Below are 26671 nucleotides of genomic sequence, written 5' to 3'. Positions count from 1 at the left end.
AAAAATATCTAAGTGTTCATGAGGTTGCAAGTTCAAATCTTAGTGGCGTTACTAAACTTTTTTTTAAATGTATCAGTAAAAATATAACAGGTTCTCGCCATTTTTTTATCCTTAGAATACTTTTTGCTTTATTATTTTGGCTCCCATCTTTGGCCAACACGAAACTTAAAAGGAAGAGGGCACATAATTTGTTACAAATATATAGGATATCTGTGCCATAAAATAAGAGTGAACTTCTTAAATAGAAAATGAAATCGTTAATTGTAGTATAGAACAAAAGAAGAAATACAAAATAGAAGGAAACAAAAACACCACATCCTCAATATTCACTCCAGTAGCCTTCTGCATTCATAACCTTCCTGAGTCTGCTTTCCATAGAATTCATTATTCGTGTGAAACAGTTTCTTTTTCTGGCTACTGCCTCCCACGAAGACTGGACAAGGTCCCACAAATCATCTTCATTCCTCGGAGGCGAGTTGAGAAAGTTCTTTTGTAAATGCGTTTTTACTCTATACCAGACATTTTCTATGGGATTCAGGTCTGGCAATTTTGGAGGCCTACATATCGCATCAATATCTTGCCTCTCCGACAAAAACACTCCTGAATCACCTTAGATGTATGGGACTGGGTGGTTGTCCTGCTGAAATTCAAGAATTCCATCAGGAAAACATTCCCTAGCGTAGAAAAGCATTTCACGTTCTAATAATCGTTTTTATTTAGGTCCATTCAATTTTCCTTCGATACGGTCAATCATTCCAGCTCCCTCTTGAGAAAATCCATCCCCAACACGGAACACCAACCCTGCCACTTCTGGCATTGGAGCAGTGTATTTTTCCTCATGTCAGGTACCAGATGGACGATAAACAAGAACAGGGCTGTCATTAGCAGTGGAAAATCGAACCTCATTCGACAAGATAACTCTACTCTAGTCGTGGTCAAGATTTTCCTCTGCACATGCCAGGCGATCTATATTATGTCAATCTGTAAGGATATTTTTACGAGCGGCCCTTCACAATCTTATTTCTGCACTTTTTAAATGGTTTCTAACATTCTGGATGTGGCCAGGAAAATTAACAGCAGCTCTCAAGGTTGTGGCAGTATGAAAGGGGTTCCTTTTAACCTCCTCGACCAATCTAGTATCTTGCTGTGGCGTGGAAACAAGTCTTTTACCACTACCAGGTTTGCGCTGGAAGTACCGGATGCCAAATAATTTGTAACCCACCTCCGAGCAATCCGATCTGGGACATTAAGCTTGAGCAGCTGAAAATCCATACTCAATAACTAGTGGGACTAATGCTTCCCTTGTTCCTTCGCTTCTGTGTGCAATGGTGGTTGCAAGTCAAATGAACTTGTGTCTAACCGCTGACCGATCAAAGGTTTCCACTTAAGTAGTGAGAATTTCGCTCGCCAGGTGGCAGTGATGTTACAGTTTTTCGTGTTAATAGAAACTTTTAATGCTAGATGGAAGTAACACTAAAGACGACAATTAGGGGCTTTCATATTAAAATGCTGTGTTAATTATTTTATTAATCCCTTCTGCTTTCACTCTTTTGCCTAAGGAACATTCAGTAAATATGTCGATGGTTAAATAATTGGCAATAATTAATTTGCAAGTTGTGCTACAGGAAATATGATTAATTGTACTAACATAAAACCGTGATCATCAGGGCCTAAACGTAGTAATTGTAAACGAGAAGAAAAACCATAATTCTGATGACAAAATATATTCTGATTTCCTAGAATTATCACCACATATTTTCACCAATTTTGTAACATGAAGTAACATAAGCAAAAGTATTTGACTATATTACACTAAAACGAGTTGTAACAAATAAAGAACAAAACAAAAAATTCACTACGGAGATTTGAACTCGAGCTGCCTGCATAGAAGTTAAGTAGCTTATCCACTGCTCCATGCCAATCATGCTGTGGAGGTAGCCCAAACCAGCGACTTGTATTATGGAGTTAACGAAAGCAGCGCATGGAGGTTTACAGTTGTGAACTGCACGCTCACCCAAAGGGACCTAGAAAATTTTAACTGCTCAAGAGGCTGGCCAGTTTCATTTTGACCAAGTGTACATAATTTTCCTCAAGAGCACTCTCAAAAATCATGTTGGTAATGAGTAATGACTTATTTCTTCTCTACAATACCAAGTCTGCCATTAACAATTATTTGATTTGAAGACAAATTCTATATTATACAGAGCAATGAAGTCATAATCCTGTGGACCAGAGTTCGATCCCCAGTAGCCCTGATTTATGACTGTATTGGACAAGTCTGTGGTCTAGGTATCAGAGCAGTTTTCTCCAGAAGCTCTGGTTCCCCAACAAATCTCCATCATCTCATTCTGGTGTAACGTAGACCAGTCTCTTATTGCACACCCTGGTCAACAACTGACAAATTTTACTGGTCTACACAACTGGCTTCATATGGGTGAATGACGAACAGTCGAGTATCCATCATTAGACCAGAAAGTTACGTACTTTCAGTACACATTAACAAGTTCCACATACAGAAGAGAAGGTATAAATTTTGCGAAGAGAATTATACAGCACACATTCATGGTTCATTATTGTATACTATTGTGCTATTCATTAAAAAAAAGTCAAACATCCTGACAGGTTTTTAAATTATTTGGCAAGAATTTTTTAATCTACTTCAGCAAAGTAAAGTTATCCCAATTGCAGGCAATGGAGACTCTCAGAGAAGTGGAAGGTTAAGATTCTCTCCTATGCATACAATTGAGGGGCGTTTTCACAAAACTTAACATCTACAAAATTTTGAATTTTGAGATATTGGTGTATCCTTATGTTTTAGCACCCGCTGAATTCATTGGTGTAGTCGAAATTTAGCTAAACTTAATATCTATCGGCGTAAAATGTCGGTAAATTACTAGAGTTTTCACAAAACTCAACATCTACTGCTAGTAAGTTTTAACAAAACTGAACATCTACGCAGCATTTCATTACATCTTCATGTTTGTGTGAATTAAATAAATATTTTGTATATAAAATAAAATGTTTGATTACGTGTCTCCTGTTCAAGAAATTGAATGAGGTCCTAAGAGGCACAGGGAAACATCTGTGCGTAAACATTTCAAGTACAATGATCCAAATGCAAAATCCAACATAGTATGTTCGTATGGTTTAGATATGCATCTTGAAGGTGAAAATAAACGTAGTAACTGCTCAGTGGCTGATTTGTTACTAAATGACGTAGTTAATTTAGACAGAAATTTTATCAAAATGACACTAAGGTAAACAGGATACATTTTCGCTTAAACATATGACGTCACTGTAACCTGCAAGGGGGACAGTAGAATCTGAGAAAGTGAGAAATAAAGGATGTGTATCAGTAGTATATCATGTGAAGAAGGAAAATAGCAAATCTGTGGTCGTATGTGCTGCCACTTTTGCAAGCATTTTTAATATGTCAAAGAGCAGATTACTACGTTTAGCCATAGGAGAGAAGGCTGTAAAAAAATCGCAGAGGTCGAATACTGAAGGAAAGAGAAGAAGAGCAAACTGAACTTATTAAGAGGAATATATTAAAATACAAATGTCGCGAAGTTCATTATTCTCGACAAGATTCCTGTCATTCTTACCTCCCACCAAAACTAAATATTAAGTTGATGTGGTGAAGATATTGTAATGAAAATGTTCGCCATGGCTATTTTCCCTGTTCCCTCTCAAAATAGAAATCAGTTTTCTACAAACATTTTAATCTTGGCTTTGGAAATTCTCGCTCGGATACCTGTTCTGCATGTGCCGAGTTCTTGATGAGAATTAAATCAACTCCTGATTTAGAAGAAAAGAACAAAGTCAGAATTTAATAAAGGCTCCATAAGCTGAAGTCAAATAAGTTTTTTCAAATAATGAAGGAGACAAAAGAATACGAAATAAATATTTCTTTCGATTGCCAAGAAAATCAACCACTCCCAAAAATACCAACAGGGGAAATATTTTATAGTAGACAAGTGTGGCTGTACAACTTCACAGTACTGCAGGTGGAAAATAACACGAGTACACATATTTCACACTACACATAGTTGGAGATTCAAAGTGGTAGTGCTTCGAATGAAACTGCATCTGCATTAAACCACTACATAACAGAACTGGAGAAGAACTTGAAAAACGATAAGAAAAAGAAACTTGTTCTTCAGCTCTTCTGAGTCTTGTGCCTCACAGAACAAGAATTCTAGTCATGTCCATTCTCATCAGAATAATAGAAGAGTCTACTGTTTTCAGAAATATTCTGCATTATTTCCCATCCGGGGGCACAGTTATGTTCCTCCAGACTGCGTTTTCGGAAATATTGAGAAAGGGTACCGAAGTCTAGATACGATTACTTTACCATCAGAATACCATTCGATAATAGAAAAGCATGGTAGATATTTAGTTCTTGGCGAAGACTGGAAATTATTTGATATTAAATCCAAATCGCAAGAAATTTTGAAGAAGCAGCTCCTATTCAAAATGATGATGTCCGTGTGCTGCGATATGAGAAGGGCCAAATATTTGTCAAGACAGCATATACAGGATCAAGTATTGAATTTGAAGTTCTTAATCCAGGAATTCGTAATGCAAACAAGATTGATACAGCTATGGAACTTAAATTTGTAAATCATGTTAATGGAAAATTGTGTGCTGACATAAAGAAGTTATTAAAGTACTTTGATATATCTTCAGAAGAGGCTAGAATATTTTAAGGAGACCAGTGAACAATATTATTGTTCTTGTATGTCTTAATAAGTGTCATTGTGTGTTCCAGTGAACAATATATAATACTATTGTTCTAGTATGTCTTATTAAGCGAGTTCCAGTGAACAATATTATTGTTCTTGTATGTCTTCATTGAGTATTGCTGAACAAAATTGGGTGGTAAAAAAGAACAGATGCATTTATATGTATGGAAATTCCTTTCTTGCATAGTAAGACCTAAATTTAAAAGGGGAACAGAATTTTGAATTGAAAATATTAATAAAAACATTTTGAAAGTGATGGAAAAGTTCTGTAGATGTTGACTTTTGTGAAAATTTGTTATTTTCAGGGTCTATTTAGGGATGGTACTTACTTATAAAATAATATGTATAATATCATAATTATTTCTATTATCCTCTTTTCAGTGAATATATAATACCTCTGAAAATACTCTGTTTGAATTGAGAGTTAATTAAAAAAATATGTCTACTGAAAAATTTGATTTCTGTAGATGTTAAGTTTTGTAAAAACGTCCCTCAATTGGCATTAGTAGCACTAGGGATGCCAGTCCTAAGTGCTTGCTGTTTTTACCCCCAGGGAAAATTCTCTGGTACTGATTTCTGTTGGAGACTGAGTAGACTTCAGAACCATAGTGCAGCTGGAAACAAGAGGGCAAATGAAAAATCCATGATCCTATCCAGAATGCAGCCTGCAATATTCGATTTTGTGGCATAGTGCCTTAGCCAACATGCTACCACACACCACCATACATCAATCCCAAATATTTTTTCGTGTCGCTTAAGTCCCTTTTTCTTCACTTTGTTACATCTAGGTTTATGGCAGGTTTGAAAATTACTCTGCGGAGATATGCTTACCACTGGAGGCATAGATCCGTAGATTTCTTTTTAGAGAAAACTGAAATCTACATGTTGCTCTATCTTTTAACAACTAGTGTTACATTAATCTTTAAAAGTATTTTCTCATGAACGCCATTGCTGGTATTTATGTCACTACAGTAGTATTTCAATTATCCGAACTCCAAATATCCGATCATGTTTCAGGACAGTTTGAAAATTTTTGTTCAAAGAAAGTTGCATATGTTTAGGTCTTTTTATTTCGTGTACTGTACTACCTTACATAAGAAAAGTTCTATTCTGTATGGAATTTGAAGAGTTCTTATAGTTTTAATCCATTTAAAATACTATTTTGTTTGAATATGTGTAACTGTTCATTATAAACTATAGATCTATAGTCATTTTGCACTTTCAATACATGCAGTAGCTTACTACTGTTGTTTCCGGACTCTTCTTTTCTGATCCAATTATCCAGATTCCTGCATATCCGGATCATACTACCACCTATTAGTCCGGATAAGTGGAGCTCTACTGTATCTCATAAATGGCTAGTTACTGATTAAATTTTCAAAGCAATTGGTATAACTTTTGCCTGAGACTTTTCAATTGAAGATTCCGTAGATTAACAAAACAATTAAAGATATACAGTGTATTCTATCTCGTGCAAGAAAAAATCACCATGTAGACCCATCAGTTTTGTTAACTTCGATTACTAACTAAGCTGCCTTGTCCATCCACTGACCTCCTGTAAATTTCTTTCTTTAATTTCTTCATAAATTCCCCCCCCCCCCAACTTACATGGATTTCCATTCTACTTCCATTCAAGTGCGAATTTAAACACCTTTCGGTAATCTACCATCTTGCATTTTTTGTACGTTGCCATACTATCTTAACTGTGTTATTTCAATATAATCAATGATAGTGTCTCTCATATTTATCTTTTCTCAACATAATTTCTAATTCCTTCTTTTCTTGATATTCTGGCTGATTAACGTGCAAAATCCATCTCCAGCAATTAATTTTCAGCTGATCCATTTCCTCTATTGCAATATATTTCAAAAGTGTATTTAATAGCTTATAATGTTGTAAGTACATGTTATAAAACGCTAGTTGAGTTTTAAAATACAGTATACCGGTATATTATTTCAATAACTATAGTCCATCCAAATACCAATATGAAAAAAAAATACATCCAGCAGTTCAAGAGAAAAGACTGATGAACGAGCAGACAGAATTACTGGTAGCATCACAGTCTAGTAAGTTATATGCAGTCACGAAGCTTGAGTTTATGAGGGTACTAGGAACAATAGACTGTGCAGGTACTATTTCGCATTGTCTGTAATGAGGCGATAGTAGCAATAGCAACTATCTATGGATGCATATTTACTACATATTGAGCTTCGTGACTGTATATACTAGACTGCGGTAGCATGCAAAAATCACTTTTCCAGTATCGAGAACACTGAAAGCATTTAATTATTCCCATGAAATTATAGAAATCGATTATTGAATCACAACACTTTCTCACACAATGAACACTAATAATTTGTCATTTGACTTCCATAGCTAATGCAGCAGAACAATATTGTAAACCTGAAACTGCAGTAGGCCTATTTTGAGGAAATTCTCAAATATGTAAATTATCAGCATCTAATTATTAATCTCGCCTAATCAAATGCACTATATTACCATAATCCACATAAGTGAAAACGGCACAAAAATCTGTATGGAAAAGATCAAATCAGTGCTTATTTCACCACCACGATATAGGCCTATTATTTATCAATCATATCTTCATACTAATTCCTATAATGATGTACAAAATTTAGGTTATTTTGAGAACACCGGCATAACCCTAAGAGTTCCTTTCTCCTTACTGATTCGAAATAAACATCTAAGATGAAACTGCATTTTCTAATATAAATATGACATCAGTCAACAGTCTTAACTATATTCTATAAATGACAAAAGTCTTTTCACGGTTTAGTTTTCGTAAAAATTCGTTTATCCTCACCATGTACAGTCCAAGGTGATCCTTATGTCCTTTTGCACTAAAGAAAAGTATTTTCCCTGGCCCAAAAATGGTACTATAAACCTATGAATAAATGAAGAGTAGGTACTTTCGTTGGATAAAATATACAATGCAAATAAAGTATGCCTAAAAATTAGTATTTTACCGTGGATCAAAATAATACTGTGAACTTTCCTCGACATAGCCTAATTAGCGGCATGAAGACCTATACTTCCTAGTACTATGGTGCTGATAACTTTAGAGCAAAAATAACTTTAAGTTAATTTGCTTCCTTAGATACGGTGAAGAACACCGAAAGCAAAAATAAGCCAAATATATTACTGAATTACAAAGCGTATGTAGCATAATAACATAACACAATAAGGATCAAGTGTTTACTGTTTATGATACCTCGTTACATGTCATTAAAAAATACAATGTCAATCTTGTCTATTCAAGAACCACCTATATAAGACTCCTACAAAAGACCTTTCCGGTTTCGAACACATGTAATTTACGTTCTATGAATCTCAGATGCATGAGAATATTACTAATGGAAAGGGAAAGTTTAGTTCCTTATCGTAAAGATGTTCAACGTGTCCCCCCTTGATAACCTGGCACACATCAAGCCTATAGTCAAGTTTCACGTAGGTACGCGGATTTTCTGACCTTCAGAGTTTGAGGTTATGTCTGTTCACCTCACCAGAAAGATGAAAAGTGTCTTCGTCAGAAAACACCACGGAATGAGTAAATTAATCATCGTTTTCAATTAAAGTCTGCATACTATGCAGAAATTTCTTCATAGTACTTTGTCCTTTGCTTTTAGAGTTTACAGCAACTGTAGTCAGTACGGATGAAATCACTTGCGAAGAATCTTGCCTTAAAATCAATGTACCATTTACGGATTGTAGGCCCTCTGGGTGGATCTGCACCGAAATATGTTCGGTAATGCAGTTGCACATTAATAACCGACTGGTTCACATGAAAATCAAGCTTTTCTGTATTCTATAGCAGCCATTTCGCCTCAACAATGAACAAGTTTATTTATAAGCGCTATTATGAGGCAGTGTTATTAGGCTATGAATTAGAGTTCACGACCAACCATGAACGAGACCAGTATCAAAGTAGAGTAGCTAATGCCAGCCTATCGAAATTCTGTAAGATTAAATTCTAAAACATGAGCATTCTCACATTTAAGCTTATGGATCTTATTCAACAAAATTATCATTCGTGAGCCCAAATTATGGATATTCGGCTGTTAAATACAAACATTCTCGATTAACAGACAATTTAGATCGCTGTTATTTTTAACCTCCATAAGAGCAGTCAACAGCATGGTAAATATTCTCCATTCCAATGATTAATTGATTATTCGATTTTCTCACAAATATTCTATTTCATTTAATTTAATTTAACGTACCGGTACTTCATATGGACGGGGTCAGTCTCAAACACGAACTGAACAATAACATTTCGCTTAATAGTTTAATGGTACAAACACGAATATCCTACACCAGTATTTATGTTTCAGACTATCATAAATGTATGATGACACATATTTATATAGGTAGTTACAATCTCATTAAAATTCAATATGACCATCGCTATCCCTGCACTGTATAAATGAACTTGTAGCCTTCGACCATTCCATTATTTACCGTATAAACAATGATACACTGAACAATCCATAAGGTTCCATGAGTCAGCTCTATTTCATCATACTATCTACCCTATGACCTAGTTCAGACCTACTATTTTCGTACTGTTGAAATTTAATGTGATCGGAAATAAAACTTACAGTGAAATCCAAATATGCCAAACAATGTACTACGTACCGCAATTTCTACTTCCCAGGCCTGTATGTGTGAGGTAAAAAAAATTGATAAGGCACGTGTAACAATTTGTTATTTGCATAGTATGAAGAACAATGAAAGCATATAGGCTATTCCACAACTTTAACTTACTGACAATGACAGTAGTAGGCCTATCTTACAGTAGGCCTAGTCTAAAAACAAACGATAAGGCGTAATTTAACTTTTTCCAGTATAAACCCAATGACTGCAGGCCGCAGTATCATAGGCTATGTAAAAAAATTTATTCGAAGGAAAATAAAAAGGGGTTATGATATGAAAATTATTCTAGAAATTCACTATGAACATTGCTGTTCCGACATCGGTTATTTGCAATACCGGTACGCTACAAATTGTCAAATAACGGAGCCTTCATAAAAAAAAAAATAATTGCAACACCAAATTAATATCTCAATTATCTCCAATACTCATAAATATGGCAAATCCTAAATAAATACACAAATCAGAAAAATTACCACACTATTCTAAAACTCAAGATTCGCCTCATTCAAATCACAAAAACCACAATATAAACAAACATGTCAAACATGAAAATCAGAATAACATTCGTTCACTGTCAGATACCAGAAACAAACGAATGAAATGTCATTACAAAATTAATGTTTTAACTATGAAACAACGTGTTCTAAAAAAAAATAATATCTATGTGTCTTCAAAACCGTAACAAGTTTTCCCGGGCACACCCACATCAATCTGAATTATATATGCGTGACATTAATTGGATAATCTGGCAGTTTGTCAAAGTACTAGTCTGTGGTACACAAATACTAAGGACACTTCAATATGCATATTTGTTCAAACAACATAAGCAATACTACAGATCAAGAATGCATTGCATAATCTATGGCTGTTTATGTGGCAAAATTTGCGTAACGTGTGAAAGGTAGGCAGGCCTATGCTTACCGGTTGGAACTCCAATCGTTGAATCCAGGTTGAAAACTGAAATGCTACTTCCAAACTTCTCGTTAACTTACCACAATCAAATCAAGTAATGTAACTAACACATTAAAGGATACGTATTAGCGTAACGAGAAAATCCTTGTGTCTGTCCACTTTGATGTTTTCCCTTTTGCAAGCTCATGGCAACGTGTGCTGAAATACGTTTGAAGTCCTCATAGAAGGACTTTTCGTTTCGGTAAGAATGCTTCGAATAATCTCCTGTGAACGAAAGATACACATGTGTGAACACAAACTTGAAAGCCTGTTGTATCATTCAAAAATTATGTTTATGCATAATATAATTTGTAATTGGCGGATGATTTAGGATATTTTATATTTCAACAAACGTCCAGCACCTTTTCTGGTTCTTCAAGGAGATGGCTTCGTACATTTCCGTAATACATTCGGTTACCGTCGAGTCGAGCGGCTAAAGGTCGGAAAATGGCGGCTCGTCTGGATATTTCAATGGAGAGTATTTATACTAATTCTGTGATCACTAAACACCGTCTTCTGCAAGTTCTATTATTTAATTACATTAAGACCACTAACATATACACTACCACCTTTCACTAATATGGATAAAACAATTTGTAGCCAACAAACAGTCCTCTTCTCTGTAAGTTTGCCCCAACAGCATTTGAAGGAGCAACTTCAACGGCATCTTTCGGAAATTAATCCAAGGGCCAGCTACGTTCGTGAAGAGCGCGCCAAAACATTGTTTCGTCAAGTATTTTCATTAAGCAAGTGTATTGTGCAATATTTATTCATACAGTATAATTAATATAATAAAATAAAAATATTTAGTTACAACGATTAGTTCAATAAGCCTTGGCTAATTTGTAATAAATTTGAAATCAATTATAACCAGCAAAATAGAATAACTTGCGGCATCTATGAAACCGTATTAGAACTAATTGGAATGTTTACATTGAATGTTGGTATGATGGTTTTGCACTTCAGGTTATATTATTGAAACAGAAAACAAGAATAGATAATATTTATTATGGTATGTTACCCGTTGAATATTGAGTAACCTTGCATATTACAAATTCCACAATCAAATTTCCCAAATTGTTTGGTAAGTTGGGTTAGAAAACGTCACTTGAAAACTGCAATCTGCACAACAAATCTAACCTTTAAATCCAGAGTCAAAAATGACATCGCGGGGACAAGCAGAGACAGAAAAATTGAAACAAAATTTGGAAGGACAGTTGGAAAGATTGGTTCAACAGCTGGCAGATTTAGAGGAATGCAGGTAGGAAGTTAATGAGATGTAAATGAGAAGTTTTGAACTGTCACTTTACTAGCAGTATAAATGATATTCTGCCTTTGCGCAGAAATGATCTTGAACCAGCAGAATACGAAGAAACCAAAAATGAAACAATGGAACAACTGCGAGAATTCAATGAATCTCTTTCCAAGATGATATCGGGGGATATGACATTAGTTGATCATCTAGGTTCTATGCAGCTGGTAAGTGATAATGCATTAAACGTTGTATGTCACTGAATATTAGGTAAATATGTTTTACATTTTCCTTAGAACTATTCAATTTTGCACGGAAAACCCATTTTTACTAAATGTTTCAAGCAGGCCCACAGATTACCTATAAGTTATGGATGCTGAACAAAGCATTCAAACGTCTTAGAATAGCAAGATATTTAATAATTAGGCCTATCATGTAAATTTCAATTTATATAAACCATTTTCTTGTGAGGCATTTAAATGTCGCACCTTAAATGTTACTATTTAACATTCTTTGTCTTTGGCAACCTCACCCAGTTGAAGATTAAATATTATATTACTGACATATTGTGAATTCTTAACATAACCCAGGCAACACAAGCAGCTATCAGTGCAGCTTTTCACACACCAGCAGTAATTCGCATGTTTGCACGTCGTGAACCACACCTCTTAAGGGAGCGATTAGCTGAAATAGAAAGAGATGAGAGACTTGGGAAACTTTCAACCCAAGAAAGCACGAGAGAAAAAGTGAGTAATATTTTCAGTCTGTATCCTGAAAATATTTTGATTAATTAGCAGGCTTTATGTTGTTTACTATTTTGTAAATTGCGTACAATGAAGAAAGTTGCACATTCCTGGTACTGTGAGATATTAATATCAGTTTAGTATATACAGTCACGAAGCTCAATACGTATTAAATATGCATCCATAAATAGTTGCTCACCACTAGGATCGCTACTATCGCTCCATTACAGACAATGCGAAATAGTACTGGCACAGTCTATTGTTCCTAGCACCCTCAAAACTCGAGCTTCGTGACTGTTTATACTAGACTATGTTAATATTGTGAAGTACCTAACTTCTAAAGATTTAAGTAATAATTCATAGAATATATTAACGAAGAACGTCTTCATAGCCATTATAATTGCAACTGTCTTGGCAGTAATGCGTGCATTGATTGATGATTACAGACTGAAATACTGAATGCACTGAGACAACTGGAGGAGCGCTTATCACCAGCTGAACTTCAGTTTCTGGAGCAACAGATATCTTCTAGTCTTTGTGACACAGGAAAGCAGTTTGTCCGTGTCAGTGAAATGTCAGGTAGGCCCTAATACGAATTTTACTTGCTTTATATTTAAAGTGAACATACCGGTATCTGCTATGGCAGATAATTCAGAGACCATTATAAAATTATAGGTAATTTTACAGAAGATCTAGACGAAAGGAGGCATTATTTCTTTCTCCAACAATTGCATACCACAAATAGACCTTGTATGGAGTAGTAAGCATGTGGTTTTACTTTCCAGCACCCAATACTTTCCACAGAATGACCTGGAAATCTTCCTCTGTTGTACATAGTAATGAATACGGAGAGTTGAGGCAGATAAAAGTAAACACATCTAACCTGTAAAAAGTATAAGAAATGTCATATCACCATCTGTTGTGCTTGATATGCTGACCACGAATGTGTACTATCGTCCGGCAGCACAGTTCCACTGAAGCAGGCTCATCCTGAAATGAGTGGGGGCAATATCTTGCCACACTTCTCTACAAGCTTCACGTCTTATATGTGCATACTTCCTTACAAATGGCTTTTAAGGAACTCGGAGGTTCATTGCCGCCCTCACATAAGCCCACCATCAATCCATATCCTGAGCAAGATTAATCCAGTCCCTACCATCATATCCCACCTCCCTCAAATCCATTTTTATGTTATCCTCCCATCTATTGTCGGACCATCGAATCTATGCCCCTTCAGTGCTGTCGTCATTCTTGGAAAAGTTAACACCTCTACTCACCCCATTCCACCCGTCTCTCTCCCACTACGTCAAACAGCAGGCCACGAACCTTGCCGAGTAGGGATGTTGCCAAACTTCCGTCAAACAGTGTCATGTCTCTTAAATATTGCTTATAATAATGTAAGGTTAATTATTACTTATTCATAATTTAATTCAAGAACGTCTAATGACGCTGATTGACTTATGCAAAATGCTATTACTTGCTTAATAATATTTCTTTCACCACTCCGTGCTACAGTATTCATGTTGAGTTGACAACACTGGACTGCAAGTGCAAATAAACTGTCCCGCAAGAAGGCTCAAAATTGTGAGTAGTGGGGGAGAGAAAGAGAGAGGGATAGAAAAGAGAGAAATAGGAATACAGGGAGAGAAATGAATTGCCGAGGTTGAAAAGGAATTAAGGTTCAGTTCGCATATCTTATGGGGGCACAGATCCAATGGTCGGACTATACATCTCGGTCTCCCCAAAGGTCTTTTTCTCTCTCCATTCTCCCAAACACACTTAACCGCTGTTCCTCTCTCAAAGTGAGAATACAACTTATATGTGTATAGAAATGAAAATTCTTATGCTTATGAATCTTTTGTTACAGAAGCTGGAGAAAAGGCATTGGCAATGGCTGGGTCTGAAGTTAGAGCTGTTAATCGTATCTGAATAAAGCAGTGCATGTGGAATACACAACTACTAAGATATGGACTGTGTCAGTGATGTCTACGACCTACAGAGAAACTTAGCACTATTGGATATTCAAATACGCAGGGTCAATCCACCAACATTTTGCAATGGATGTCATTGAAATATATTTTATATTGGTGGATGTTTTTGTACTATTGCCATTTTTTTCCTTTTTATCTATTTGGAAATAAAAACAGTTGGATATGTTTGTAAAAACTAAAGCTATTTTATGTAGTGTATGCATTTTATTACATATTATTATCTATTATAAATGTCTGTTTACGCCTGTCCTCACTGTTTATAATGTATAACCTTTTTCTTTCTTCCTTGAAATTACAAACATAAATTAAAGGAACATGACTGTCAAAGCAGTACGTTATATTAACATTAACTGTTTTTAATTAACTTATATTACAATATATTCCTTTGACTGTGCCATACTCCAAATGACAATGCCATCACTGAATTGCTGACGCATGCGCAGATGGTTTAGTTTGAAGTTAATGCTTCGAGACTAGGCAGGTTAAAATAAAAAAATAGTCCATCATGAGTGATTTGGAAGGTGATAGCGATATAGTTTATGACGAATTAAGTTCGGAAAATGAATATAATTTTAATACGAGAAGAAACTCCGAAGGCTGTGAATGAACAGTTCAAGAAATGTTCCAACAACATAAAACCCCAAACTATAGTCCCGTCGCTCTTATTTCCGGCAGCCAATCACATTACAGGTCGGCTACATTTAAACGTGTGGGTCTTGTGATTCGCTGATGAAGATAAAGAAGGCTCGATAAATACTTAATATAATCGCCCGCCATTTTGGCTTTTTTGTTGGCGTTCGCAGAAAGCACACGAGGACGTTATTTGCTGAATTACAGTGCGTTTGATTTAAGATCATAGGAGCTATGACAAGATAATGTTTAACGGTGAGGCAAATAGATCCCTCGTCCGGTAGCTCGGCAACGAAAGAACAAAAATGGCGAACGATACTACCTACCTAGACTTTATAGAGCCTTCACTTTCTAAGACGTAAGCAAAGAGGCGGAGTCACACCGGGAATAACAGCGTCGCGACTATAGTTCTGAGACTGTACGTAACTGGCACATGTGAAAAAACAAGTTCGGTATTAGTTCGTATGTGTTCTGAAATGCTTGTTGGAACAAACCTAATATTTACTCCGGCAACAGTTTCAAATAAGTGAATACATAATGTTCAAAATGTGTTTAAAAAAGGTAGGGAACGAAGAAAGTCCAGGAGCATGGCACATCAACAATAAAAATTGCAAGTTGACACAATTAAGATATAAAAATAAAATATACTGTATACTGGCATTGCTAGTCCTTACAGAGTGTCCATCAACAATCTGGAATGTTTGCTTCTCGTTTTAATAATATTGATGTTAGTAATCACATTTGCAGTTCCTATCATAATACAGTACTTTTAAATACACTGCCTTACTATTCGCTATAAATCAGTGGGTAGCTTATTCAGGAAGTAGGCCTATTGATGCTAATAACAGAGATGCACTATAAGAACTTAAGCTTTCCACGAATTTCCAGAGCCTCTCCAATAGGTTGCCAACATGGTACCTTTCAGTCAACGACAATCTTCTATGCTGTCTTACTGCTCCAGAGTTATACCCTCTTAAGTTCTACATACCTGCATCCACAACAAAAAGATGCAGAAGTCCTGGAAATATACATTTTACAAATTAAAAAAATAAAATGCTACATGAATGTAACAAATTAACATCCACAAAATATTTCAATACCTAATACAAATTTTCTTTCTGGTTTAATCAAAATGGCATACTACTGAGATCTATAAATGAAAATAAAATTAATCTATGAAATTTATATAATCTCTAACATATGACATTTCATGAACGAATTTATTAAATATCACTGTATAACTAAAATCATGTTCTTCTACAGAGATATGTTGGAAAAATGATAGGCTCGACTGTATGTAAATCGCTGAAAGCGAAGTCGATATCAACCAAAAGGCAGAAGACAGCTCAAAAACATAAACTTTAATTATCTGTATTGGACACAAAAAAAAAATTATAATTCCAAAAATTATCTAACGTAATTGATAACTTGTACATTTAAGTACCTGTAATTAATTTTGCATAAATTCACTTAAAATAAGATGCCTTATTTTCCGCTTGCAGCCACAACTACGCAATAAACATACACACTAAAAAGTTCGCGTCAGAAACAGTGACATGGCATGCACTTAAAGGAACTGTATATAAACAACCACAACCCTAACATATCATTATTGGCCTACTTTATTATACAGTACTATATGCCTGTGTTTTCGTTAATCATGTATCCTTCCATTTGTCTGTTTACTATTTCTTCAGTCTTACATTATGAACAAATGAACGTGATTTGAATCTGTGAGGTCACACATGTGTATGATTTTCTGAATGCCATACACTAATGTGTTAAACTATTACAAAGAAAGAATATTAATTAAGCTTTTCCATTTCCCCATACCTTAATTTAGTACACTGCTTGTTATATATGTTATTCTTCACACTATTATGATGCACACTGCTCTTACCCTGCCTTCAAAGCAATCGCCCATTACATTTTGATTCGCTGCAGTGCATGGTATACTCTCAGCTTGCCCTACAGTGCAACGAATTGGACTCATTTCATATTCATAAGTTTCAACTTCATCTATCATCTTTCATTAGTTTAAGGTTCACTGGAGATGCAGCAGATATAGTACCGTGATTTGCATGTAAATAACCTGTGTGAGGGAGCTGCATAAGTCCAGGGCAGACTTCGAACATGGGTGCTGTGTAGCTGAATCCACCATGGTGAAACATAGTAATTCAATCTTCATGTCAATCTAAGATGCAGCAGGATGTAGTAACGTGATTTGCGAACAAATGGCATCGATATAAGGAGGCTACAGAATTCCTAGGTGGATGGAGGGTTGTTGTTTACCATTTGAACTCTGTAAGATCTGGGTGCTGTAGCTAAATCGATAGATGGTACCAAACGATTGTATGCAGTCCTAAGGATTTCAACAATCATCCCCATAATGAGGTTGGCATAACAAGCCTCAGGCTGCAATGCAAGTCTTCGGGCCATACTTGGTAGGGAAAAAAATATGTGAGGCGACTGGGTTGTTGTGCAGTCTAAAATGTCTGGAAATAGTGGTAATGACAACATTTTGGTCAGCAATCTTGAAGAGATTCAATGCTACAAATAAATTGTTGTAAAGTGTTGATATCAATGCTGGGACTGTAATAAACTTGTACACTCTTAGACAAAAAAAAATGACCGGGCTCCAGATTCTATGTCCGATTCGGAAGACTTCGGGTGCATTCATCAGAGCATGATACACACGCGGACGAATTTCTTCTGTCGTAAATGTTTCCAACACTCCACTGCCACACTATATGATGATTATATAACATGTTTCTTAAAGAGTCATCGTCTCTCTCGCATAGCGTAGTCGGTAGCATTGTGGTCTTGTATCTGAAAGGTTTCCAGTTCGAATCTCAGTCTATACTTTGTTTTTTCATTCTCATTTTTTACTTCTTGTATACTGATAATATCCAGTATTGTGAAATATTTAACAGAGTTAATATTTACAAAGGGCAAGTTAGATACATAATAGCAATCAAAAATAAACCTTAAGTAAAAGAAATCCTTCTCGGATAGGAATAAACAAACATCATCCTTTTCTTTGTATTAAACAAAATAAAGAAATACATCTCAGAGACCAATAAACAAAAATCAAAATAGACAAAAAATTCAATACCGGGTATGTAATCCCTCCGCACCTATAACTGCCTCCATCCTACAGGGTACACGACCTTGAATCGCCTACACAAGAAGCTAGACTGTTACCATGGAGCTATTACAAAGCAGATCTGTAACGGCACTATTTACGAGTGTAACCAATATCTGGAACACATTGGTTTTGTCTTTAACATTATTCATCCCGTTTTTGCAATATTATTAATATTATGATGATGATGATGATTATTATTATTATTGTGTTTGTAATAATATGAATATTATTATTATTATTCTGGTTGTTGCATTATTATTATTATTATTATTATTATTATTATTATTACAGATACTACTACTACTACAACAAATTATAGTAACTGATCAATACTCCTTATGGAGAAGGGAGAAGATCCAAGAACTGAGCATCTATTTTAATTCAAGGGTAATTAGGAAAAAGTCTCCGATATTACTGAATGTTTTTGTTTAATTTTTCAACTAATCCAAACTCCTGTGCACATTAATAAATGTATCATTTTGTTTCTAGCTAGAGAAAAAATAAAACGAAACATATATAGGCTACTTATACGAAGGCAGATACGAACCCGGGTTTTTTGCGTGTGAAGTCAGAGTTTTACCACGGAGCTATGACACACACACAGTTCAAACCGTTGTATGCCGATATAAGAGTATGTTCTTGCATCTCGCTGGTTTCGTCCTTACTACTCTGATTTTAGTCTTGTGTATCAGGTGCACAGCCTGATTTACGCTTCACATATTTACACTTCAAGAGTCCGGTCATTTTTTTTGTCTAAGAGTGTACAATTCGTTACTTGAATATATTTCAGAGAGTTGTTCTATGTATGACACATGAAAAGACTAACATCAGAAAGAGTAACAAAGGCATACAAAACAGCCACAAAATGAAAAAGTTGAAAATGGACGAAACGGCCGTCGGATGAATACATTTCTGGTGATTATAAACAAGCTGATCCCTGAACTGGAGAAAAGGAAAGAATCATTGGAAGAGATTTATAAGATATTTGAATTTCTAAGTAATTTGCCAGGCTGAGACAACAATGAACTCTTAAAATAAACTAGAATACTGCAAGAGCATTACAAAAACGACTTAGAGGAATATTTTTAGATGAGATTATTCATTTCAAAGTATACACTGTATTAAGAGCAACGAAATAACAATATCCTCCCTAAGTGCACTGGATAGAATGTTGCATGAAAGGCACATTCAAGAGCTCTTTCCTAATTTAGAAATTGCATTACGATCTTGTCAGCTGCTGTAACCAACTGTTCTACCGAGCACTGTTTCGCATTCCTCAAAAGATGTAAGAATTATTATGATCAACTGTTTCGCAAGATTGAGTCAACAGTGTTGCTGTCTCTTCCATGAATTCTGACATTAATTTTTTGTCTTTTCTCTTATGGACATTCATCCAGCAAAAGCAGTATCTTAAAGATCTTTAGAATAAGTACTCCTCTTACAAAGATACCAATTTCAAACTTCAAAGTCGACCGAAAGAAGGTAAACATTTTATTGTAATCACTAATATTGTTTGCTATTTACGAAAATAGGTATTTAAAATTCACAGAAATATATAAAAGTATAAGTAGTCCATAATGAGATTCTAAGTACAAGTAACCAGAAATAGGCAAACTTGCCTTTTACAAGCATTCTGAAGAGATGGGGGGGGGGGGGGGGAGTTGTAAAATAGTATACTATTATCATTTGAAATAACTACTGAAGCTTTCCTGGCGACGTGATAATTCGAAATTTTCTCAGGCTTCCAGCCAGGTCATAAGTTGGTGATCCACCGACGTTTCGAGGATGTTCATCTTCCTCATCTTCAGGGTTAAATGATATCTGAGGGTACCCAGCTCCTGGAAGCCCGAGAAAATTTCGAACTATTATCATTTGTCTGCGCATAAAAAGATGTTATCAACTGTATTCAATAATCCTCTTACAAATCCAGAGTGATATTACCTGACTTTTAAATTGTTTGTAACGTGAAATAAATGTGGATTCGAAAAAAGCACATTTGCAATTTCTTCTACAGGAAAAAGTCAGTCTCTCCTCTTTATACATGCATACATTACAATACAATATAAAACATACAGACTTACAGCTAATATTCCAGAGACAAATTACTTTCTTTGTGTCAGGGATGCTGAGAACTTTCACTTCTCTCAAAAAAATCACGAAATTGAATTTTTGCAACTAACATGTTAAGTGAACTCTGTCTACAGTAAGTTTTACGGATATGTACATAACATCAATATTTTATATGGCTTGTTTCAAACTATTTACTTAATTTTGTATTGCACAATGAAACAATACCTAATTGAAGTTTCTGTCATTAGTTACTCAGATGTGGCATTGTTAACAATCATTGCATGAATTCCATTCCCGTAGGAACTAAATAGAATTATGTCTACCATTGTTAATGGGCACACTGCAATACAATCTTTAATTCTTAATATAAGCACAAATCCATTCTCTCACACATTCGACTCAGGGAATCAGGAACTGTAGATTATACTATATCCTCCTTGTGGCACAACGTATGGTAACTCCAAAATTAATTTTTCTCTGAAAATTAATATAGTATCATGGTAAGTATTAATATGATATTTTTTAACGACAGATAGCATTAACATAGGCCATTTTATTAGAAACTTTGTAATGTGATAGTTGTTGTGAAGATAAGAGAAATCTAAGAGTATCAAATTCATGAGTTTATGAAGTGCAATTGTTTTGAAACTTGAAACTCTACATGATCTTACTAGGTAAGTCCCTAATAAAGTGGCCACCACATCCAATGTACTTATTTTGGATAAAATACATTAAATTCTACGCCATGGTACTTAATTATAAAACATAAAATTTACTGTACTGTATTTCTGCTCCTTTTATCTGTCAGTACACAGAGTGGCTGGAATCAACCGAGCAAGATGTGAAAGTTCGCTTCAAAATGAACGTCATTAAGAAAGGAACCAAAACTGTATCTCCACTTTGTCATCTCGGTCAAATGAGGCACTTGAAGATTTCAATGTTTAAACTATCTGCAGTGCAAGTGTTTACATTCTAGCTCCATTTTCAATTGATTACATCTCTTTCTATCTGTTATGCAGTGGCGTAGCATGAAATTTTGAGCAGGGGAAGCTAACTCAAGTTTTTCTTGTACATATGAGAAAACGTATTACAAAAATATAGTCTTAAAATAAATAGTAGTCAATGTCAAGTCAGCAGTCCGAAGATTGGTTGGAACCTCGTAAGTAACACCAGTAAGGTTTGACCTCAAATGGTACGTAGTAAAATATGATTTCATATCTCTAACAAATAGACATGGTCATTTGTTTTTTAAATTGCACTTTTGTTCGTAAGTCAGTCTTGATAATAGAATTGTCCTAAAAATTCAAGTAAATTGGTGTCAGGAACTGTTATTTCACTCATTATTTATTATATCAGCCACAATGCACACTAACACTTCAACTGAACACAACTTACGAAAGGGATAACTCGGAAACTACATTATTTTCAATGTAAAAGCTAGCTTCTTGCGAGCCTTGCGACCAGGATAGTTTAGTTAGAAAAGGATGGAAAATCTGCGGGGTGGGTTGCACAGAAGAACGAGTGAAAGAAACCAGTCTGCTTGGAAGCTGGTGTGTGCAAGCTTCTTGTTTACTGCTGCATCACAAATCATCTTGAGCTCCCGCATCACAATATTTAACGCATAAATATAAATTCTATTAAAATTAATAAATAATTTTGTTCATAAACTGCAGGTTTATTATGAAATTATTATTAATTGGGGAAGCTTAGCTTTTTAGCTTACATTGACGCTACGCCACTGCTGTTATGTAGTTTTCACCCATAATTGTAACAATTTCAGATTTACAAAGGAGCTATCAAAACCAAGCTCAACACTTTAAGAATCTGAAATGTTTACACCCTATGCATTGTAAGCAACTTGCAAGTCCTGTACAATGGTATAAAAGCGAGAAATTACCAGCATACACTCTCATTTCAGTACTATGCATGTATGAATGCATATAGCTTACAAGAGTATTGCAACATGTACCTTGTTTAGGGGGCACGTTATGACACCTTCGAGAGTATTCTAATATCCACATCCTATCCATGAAATGTCCCTAAGGCCAGATGACTGGATGATGACAAAAGACCACATCAACCCAGTACATTCTGTCGATGCTCCTTTGGACGCACAGTTCAGAGAGAAAGTTCAACAAGCCACTGAAGAGGATCTAATCCTAATTTCACGTGTTATTACATGATGCTTGGATGTGTATCACAGCCTTGTATTAAAATTCAAGATTTGTATCCTTTTTTGTTAAAGTCCCATGCACTATATCATTCACGCAGATTACTCTAGAAACTTTGACTTCAGGGTTAATGACGACAATGCAGATGGAACTTCAATTGCTGGATTGCATAATGTGTACTAATTGGCATTCATACAGTCCTCTCTGTAGATTGAAAACTCAAAAAAGTTTCATATCCATTGTTCAAGAATTAAAACAGAAAATCAATATCCCGAATTTAAAAGAAAACTTACAAATTAAACCAAACCCTTTAACTCTATTAAATATAGAATATAATCTAAATTTAACAGACGAAATACTGAAATCAGAAGTAAACACTGAAATACTGAAACAATTGTCTTTAGAGACAATTAATATTAGGTACCCTCCACAAAACTGGCTTCATTTATACACCGACGGATCCTTGATCTCCAGAGAACAAGGTGCCGGTGCAGGTGTTACGTGCTGTCTCTTCTTACTTTATAGATCTCTTGGATATGGAACAATAAGTTTTGATGGTGAAATCATTGCAATAAGTGAATGTCTCAGGAATCTTCTATGCCACCTCAATAAATTTAAAAATGCAGTTATATTGTCAGACTCCAAAGCAGCTATTCTATCAATCGTCTCTAAACACACACCTTCATCTCAAACAGCAGAAATAACCAAAATGCTCTCTCAATTAATATCACTCAATAAAAGAATTGTATTCCAATGGATACCATCCCATTGTGGAATCCTGGGAAACAAGAATGCGGATGCTTTAGCAAAGAAGGGCAGCACTGCTACTTACAGACCTGTTACTAAATCTACATATTACTCTGTGAAGAGATTTATTAAATCTACATACTTAGACTTCAACAAACAAAATTTGATAACTCAATCCCAAGGGAAAAACTGGAACTCTCTGCATCAAAATCCACAGTTAATTCCCGATTTACCACGAAAATCGTCTATAGCTGCATTTAGATTGGCAACAGGCCATGATTGTTTGGCTAAGCACCTGCATAGAATTGGAATATATAAGTCCCCTAACTGCCCATTGTGCAACTCAAACCAAGAAATGGATTCGGAACACCTCAAAAACTGTGCTTCAGTGGCTGGTCATGATAATATCTTTGAAAAATATTGGAGTGCAAGAGGTCAAATGACTTTATTGTCAAACGCCTGGCATTAGAAAACAACAACATAATGTGTACTAAAGCCATCTTCACTTGTAACGCATTCAACAGTCAACATATGAAGCCACGAAAATTGACAGGCCAAACGTGAGATAGGGCACCATATGATAAAGCATCAATGTGTGGGTTAGCATCCTCAGTACCAGACTAGTAGGACCATACATGTATCCAGAGAACCTCAATGATGCTGTATACACAGCATTTCTTCAGGACATTGTCTTCGCGCTCTTGGAAGATGTTCTCCTTACTACAGAAAAACTTATTGTATCAGCATGATGGAAAACTCCCCACTACAGTCTCGGAGCTAGGAGACAAATGGCCAGCAAGATCTCCAGATTTAAATCCATTGGGTTTCTTCCTGAGGAGCACTGGAAGAGCTTGTCTATCAAAAACCTGTTGACTGAGATAGTCATTGCAACTTCATGAGGACAAAGCAATGATAAGCCAGGAACAGCTGTCACATTCAGGAAGGTGTCATCTGCCATACAGCAGTCTGCCTCTAGATGGAGGGGAGCACTTTTGAGCATATTTTGTAGAAGACTGCACAACATGCCAACCCATGATCACTTATTTTTTCTTACATAACCAGATATGCTCCATTTGATCAAATACAATTTCTCATATTATCCAAGGTATGTATTGACTGCACCTAGCCGGTCCCTCAATTTACTTCCTGACACATTACCATTCACTTCCACCATTTTTGCTCAGTCAATTCCGACCATAGTGCATATAAGAATGTCCATAAATTCGCGCACACAGATTTCGTGTGAATCTCAGATGAAAATGTTAGTGATAAAATTTCGTCTGAAGAATTTTTAATTGAACAACTGGACAATACTGCACAACACAGAAGTCTTAATAGTGTACTGTAATATTTACTATGTTTGTCACTAATTTTATTAACAAAAAATAAAAAATGGATAAACAATAATTTCTTGCGAAGTTATGAAGGAACATTATGCAACACACAAATAATTTGTACATTACGCACAGAGAATTAAAATTAAAAAAAAAATAAATAAGGGGGGGGGGGAACGTAGTTGAACCATCATGAATATTTAGTTTTAAATCAGCATACATATACCGGTAGGTTGAGCTATGATCATAGGAGTAACATTTATTTGCAAAATACAGTGTTGCCACATTATGTAATTAATAATTCTCTGGACGAATTTTGCATTTTCGTCTCCATTTTTATCCAGGATTCACACTATGTAAGTTTGTGTATGCGAATTATGATACATACCAGTACTGTATATTTTTTTCCATTAGGAGAAATTATTTTCTGACTTTATCAGAGACTGGGTTGTATATATGTGTTTTGAAGTTTATAAAAATAAAATTCAGATATATCTACTCATACCAAGATAAGCCATGACATGTGCAGGAAAGCATTGCATACAGCATTTATCTGATAAGAAGTTTTTCTTCCTTCTCATAGGAATAGTGAAAAAAATAATAATAATAAAGGAAATGTACATTTATTAAATTATCATTTTTAATTAACTTCTGCATTTTATCCGAACTAATTAAAATACAAACTTTATATTAGCACTTATTCCATGTCATCCAGCAATTAGTGCCACGTTGCAATCAAGTTTATAACACTTAGATTTGCATAGGTAAGTAGTACCGGTACTTCAGTTCTATCACTTACACCTCAACAATGTGGTACAGCTGGTGTCAGCGTTTTTGGCGTGTGTCCTAGATATATAGTGCCCAGTTTGTGAGCATGTTGCTAGTGCAGCTGAGAATGGTACACGTCACATCAGCCATTTGTCAAACACAGTTGTCAGAATGATTGCAGCAAATGTAAAACACTCGCACTTAACATTCCCATTACTTATTTCACACGCCAAAAACGATGATGCAGACTATAATTTTAAACAATGAATTATAATAGTTTGTGCAGAAAAGGAGATACGTATAAAAGATGAGCATACTCATGATGGCAGAAAAACGAAAAAATGACAATTCACCCAAGCAATGAAAATAAAAGCTGTGCATTAGGTGTATAGATTAACTTTCATCTTCATAACCAGGTAAAGAAATTATGCTAGAAGATGAATCTGTCCTAAAACCAACACCTTTTAAGTCACAATGCACTACTACAATTTCTCTTTACTGAATGATAACATTAAAACCAGACCTTCAGTAAACAGTTGGTAGATTGTGGGGTACAGTAATTATCTACACAATGCTCTGGACTTAAACTTGGCTTTCTGGCTGAAGAGACAAACACTTTTATGTACTCTAAGTCAATTAATGATTTAGATATAATTACCGTACGTAATCAAACTAAGAATTCCTGTCAGCAGGATTAGTGAACACCACGAATTAAATGAAAAGCATTTCTCTGCACTGGAGGCCTGAACACTCCGAGAAATAAATGGAAACTATATCAAATCACTTGCCATAGTGAAAACAAAAGCCTTATAGCTCAAGACAGATTTGTACTTAGACCTATGTTCAGTAAGATTTCTTTTACTGGTTTTGATGAATACTACTGACCCACAATGTCTGCAAACTTTTTAACACCATGTATAAAAATTTATCTTGCACTGTTTGTTTCATAAGAGAGATCATCACAACGAAATGGAATTACATATCAAATGCTGGAATGCAAGAGAGCGAATAACATCATTGTTAACTGCTGAACATTAGATACCAAGTTAATCAACATATAAAAATCATTACAAACCTCAAATACAGCCCAAAATTCTAATTTGATTGAGTGTTCTGGACAATACTAGTTGCAATTCAGTGCAGTGACTGTTACAGAACCTTTTTTTTTTAATGACAATGTATCAACTGTGAGATTATTTTAGAATCAGTGTAATTGATGACTGTGAGATGGTAAGTCCGATAATTCGTCACAGAATTACCTTCCTCTACAGTTGAGGAAAACCTCGCAAAAACACAACCGAGTAATCAACTCAAGAGGGATCGAACTAGAGTCCTGCTCAACCAGTTAGGAAAAATGGATATTATATATTGCTGCAGAATGCCTGGCATTGTTGGCAATATGTAAAATTTTTCATTTTGTGGACAGCCTTAGGTTGGATGCACACAG

The 26671-nt window shown here is 35.3% G+C and overlaps 2 protein-coding genes across 2 annotated transcripts in view; one reads left to right on the top strand and one right to left on the bottom strand.

Annotated features, from left to right (window-relative positions):
- The window catches only part of LOC138712484 (eukaryotic translation initiation factor 4 gamma 3-like), a 291440-nt gene extending 280568 nt beyond the window's left edge, over positions 1–10872 (bottom strand). Inside the window, exons 1-2 of the mRNA XM_069844352.1 lie at positions 10733–10872; positions 10454–10595 (exon numbers count right to left, since the gene is read on the bottom strand). Of these exons, the coding sequence (XP_069700453.1) occupies positions 10454–10518 (65 nt within the window). The 5' untranslated portion in view covers positions 10519–10595; positions 10733–10872. The remainder of the gene's footprint in view (positions 1–10453; positions 10596–10732) is intronic.
- A 617-nt stretch (positions 10873–11489) lies between these two features.
- Positions 11490–14605, top strand: LOC138712488 (protein LZIC-like). Its single transcript, XM_069844364.1, has 5 exons — positions 11490–11631; positions 11714–11849; positions 12213–12368; positions 12812–12944; positions 14233–14605. Exons 1-5 carry the CDS (start codon positions 11531–11533, stop codon positions 14292–14294), a joined length of 588 nt encoding a protein of 195 aa, XP_069700465.1. The 5' UTR covers positions 11490–11530; the 3' UTR covers positions 14295–14605.
- Positions 14606–26671: the final 12066 nt, after the last annotated feature.

The sequence above is a fragment of the Periplaneta americana genome, chromosome 13 (assembly GCF_040183065.1).
Source record: "Periplaneta americana isolate PAMFEO1 chromosome 13, P.americana_PAMFEO1_priV1, whole genome shotgun sequence".
NCBI classification, from domain to species: Eukaryota; Metazoa; Arthropoda; class Insecta; order Blattodea; family Blattidae; genus Periplaneta; species Periplaneta americana.
Note: the sequence above shows the minus strand (reverse complement) of the source record. Positions and strands in the feature narration are given on the sequence as shown.

What these genes read in the sequence shown, in the direction of transcription:
- LOC138712488 (XM_069844364.1), top strand. Translation starts at nt 11,531, where the DNA reads ATGACATCGCGGGGACAAGCAGAGACAGAAAAATTGAAACAAAATTTG. An exon ending in AAGAAAGCACGAGAGAAAAA is followed by an intron (nt 12,369 to 12,811) that starts GTGAGTAATATT and finishes TGATGATTACAG; the next exon opens with ACTGAAATACTGAATGCACT. An exon ending in CCGTGTCAGTGAAATGTCAG is followed by an intron (nt 12,945 to 14,232) that starts GTAGGCCCTAAT and finishes CTTTTGTTACAG; the next exon opens with AAGCTGGAGAAAAGGCATTG.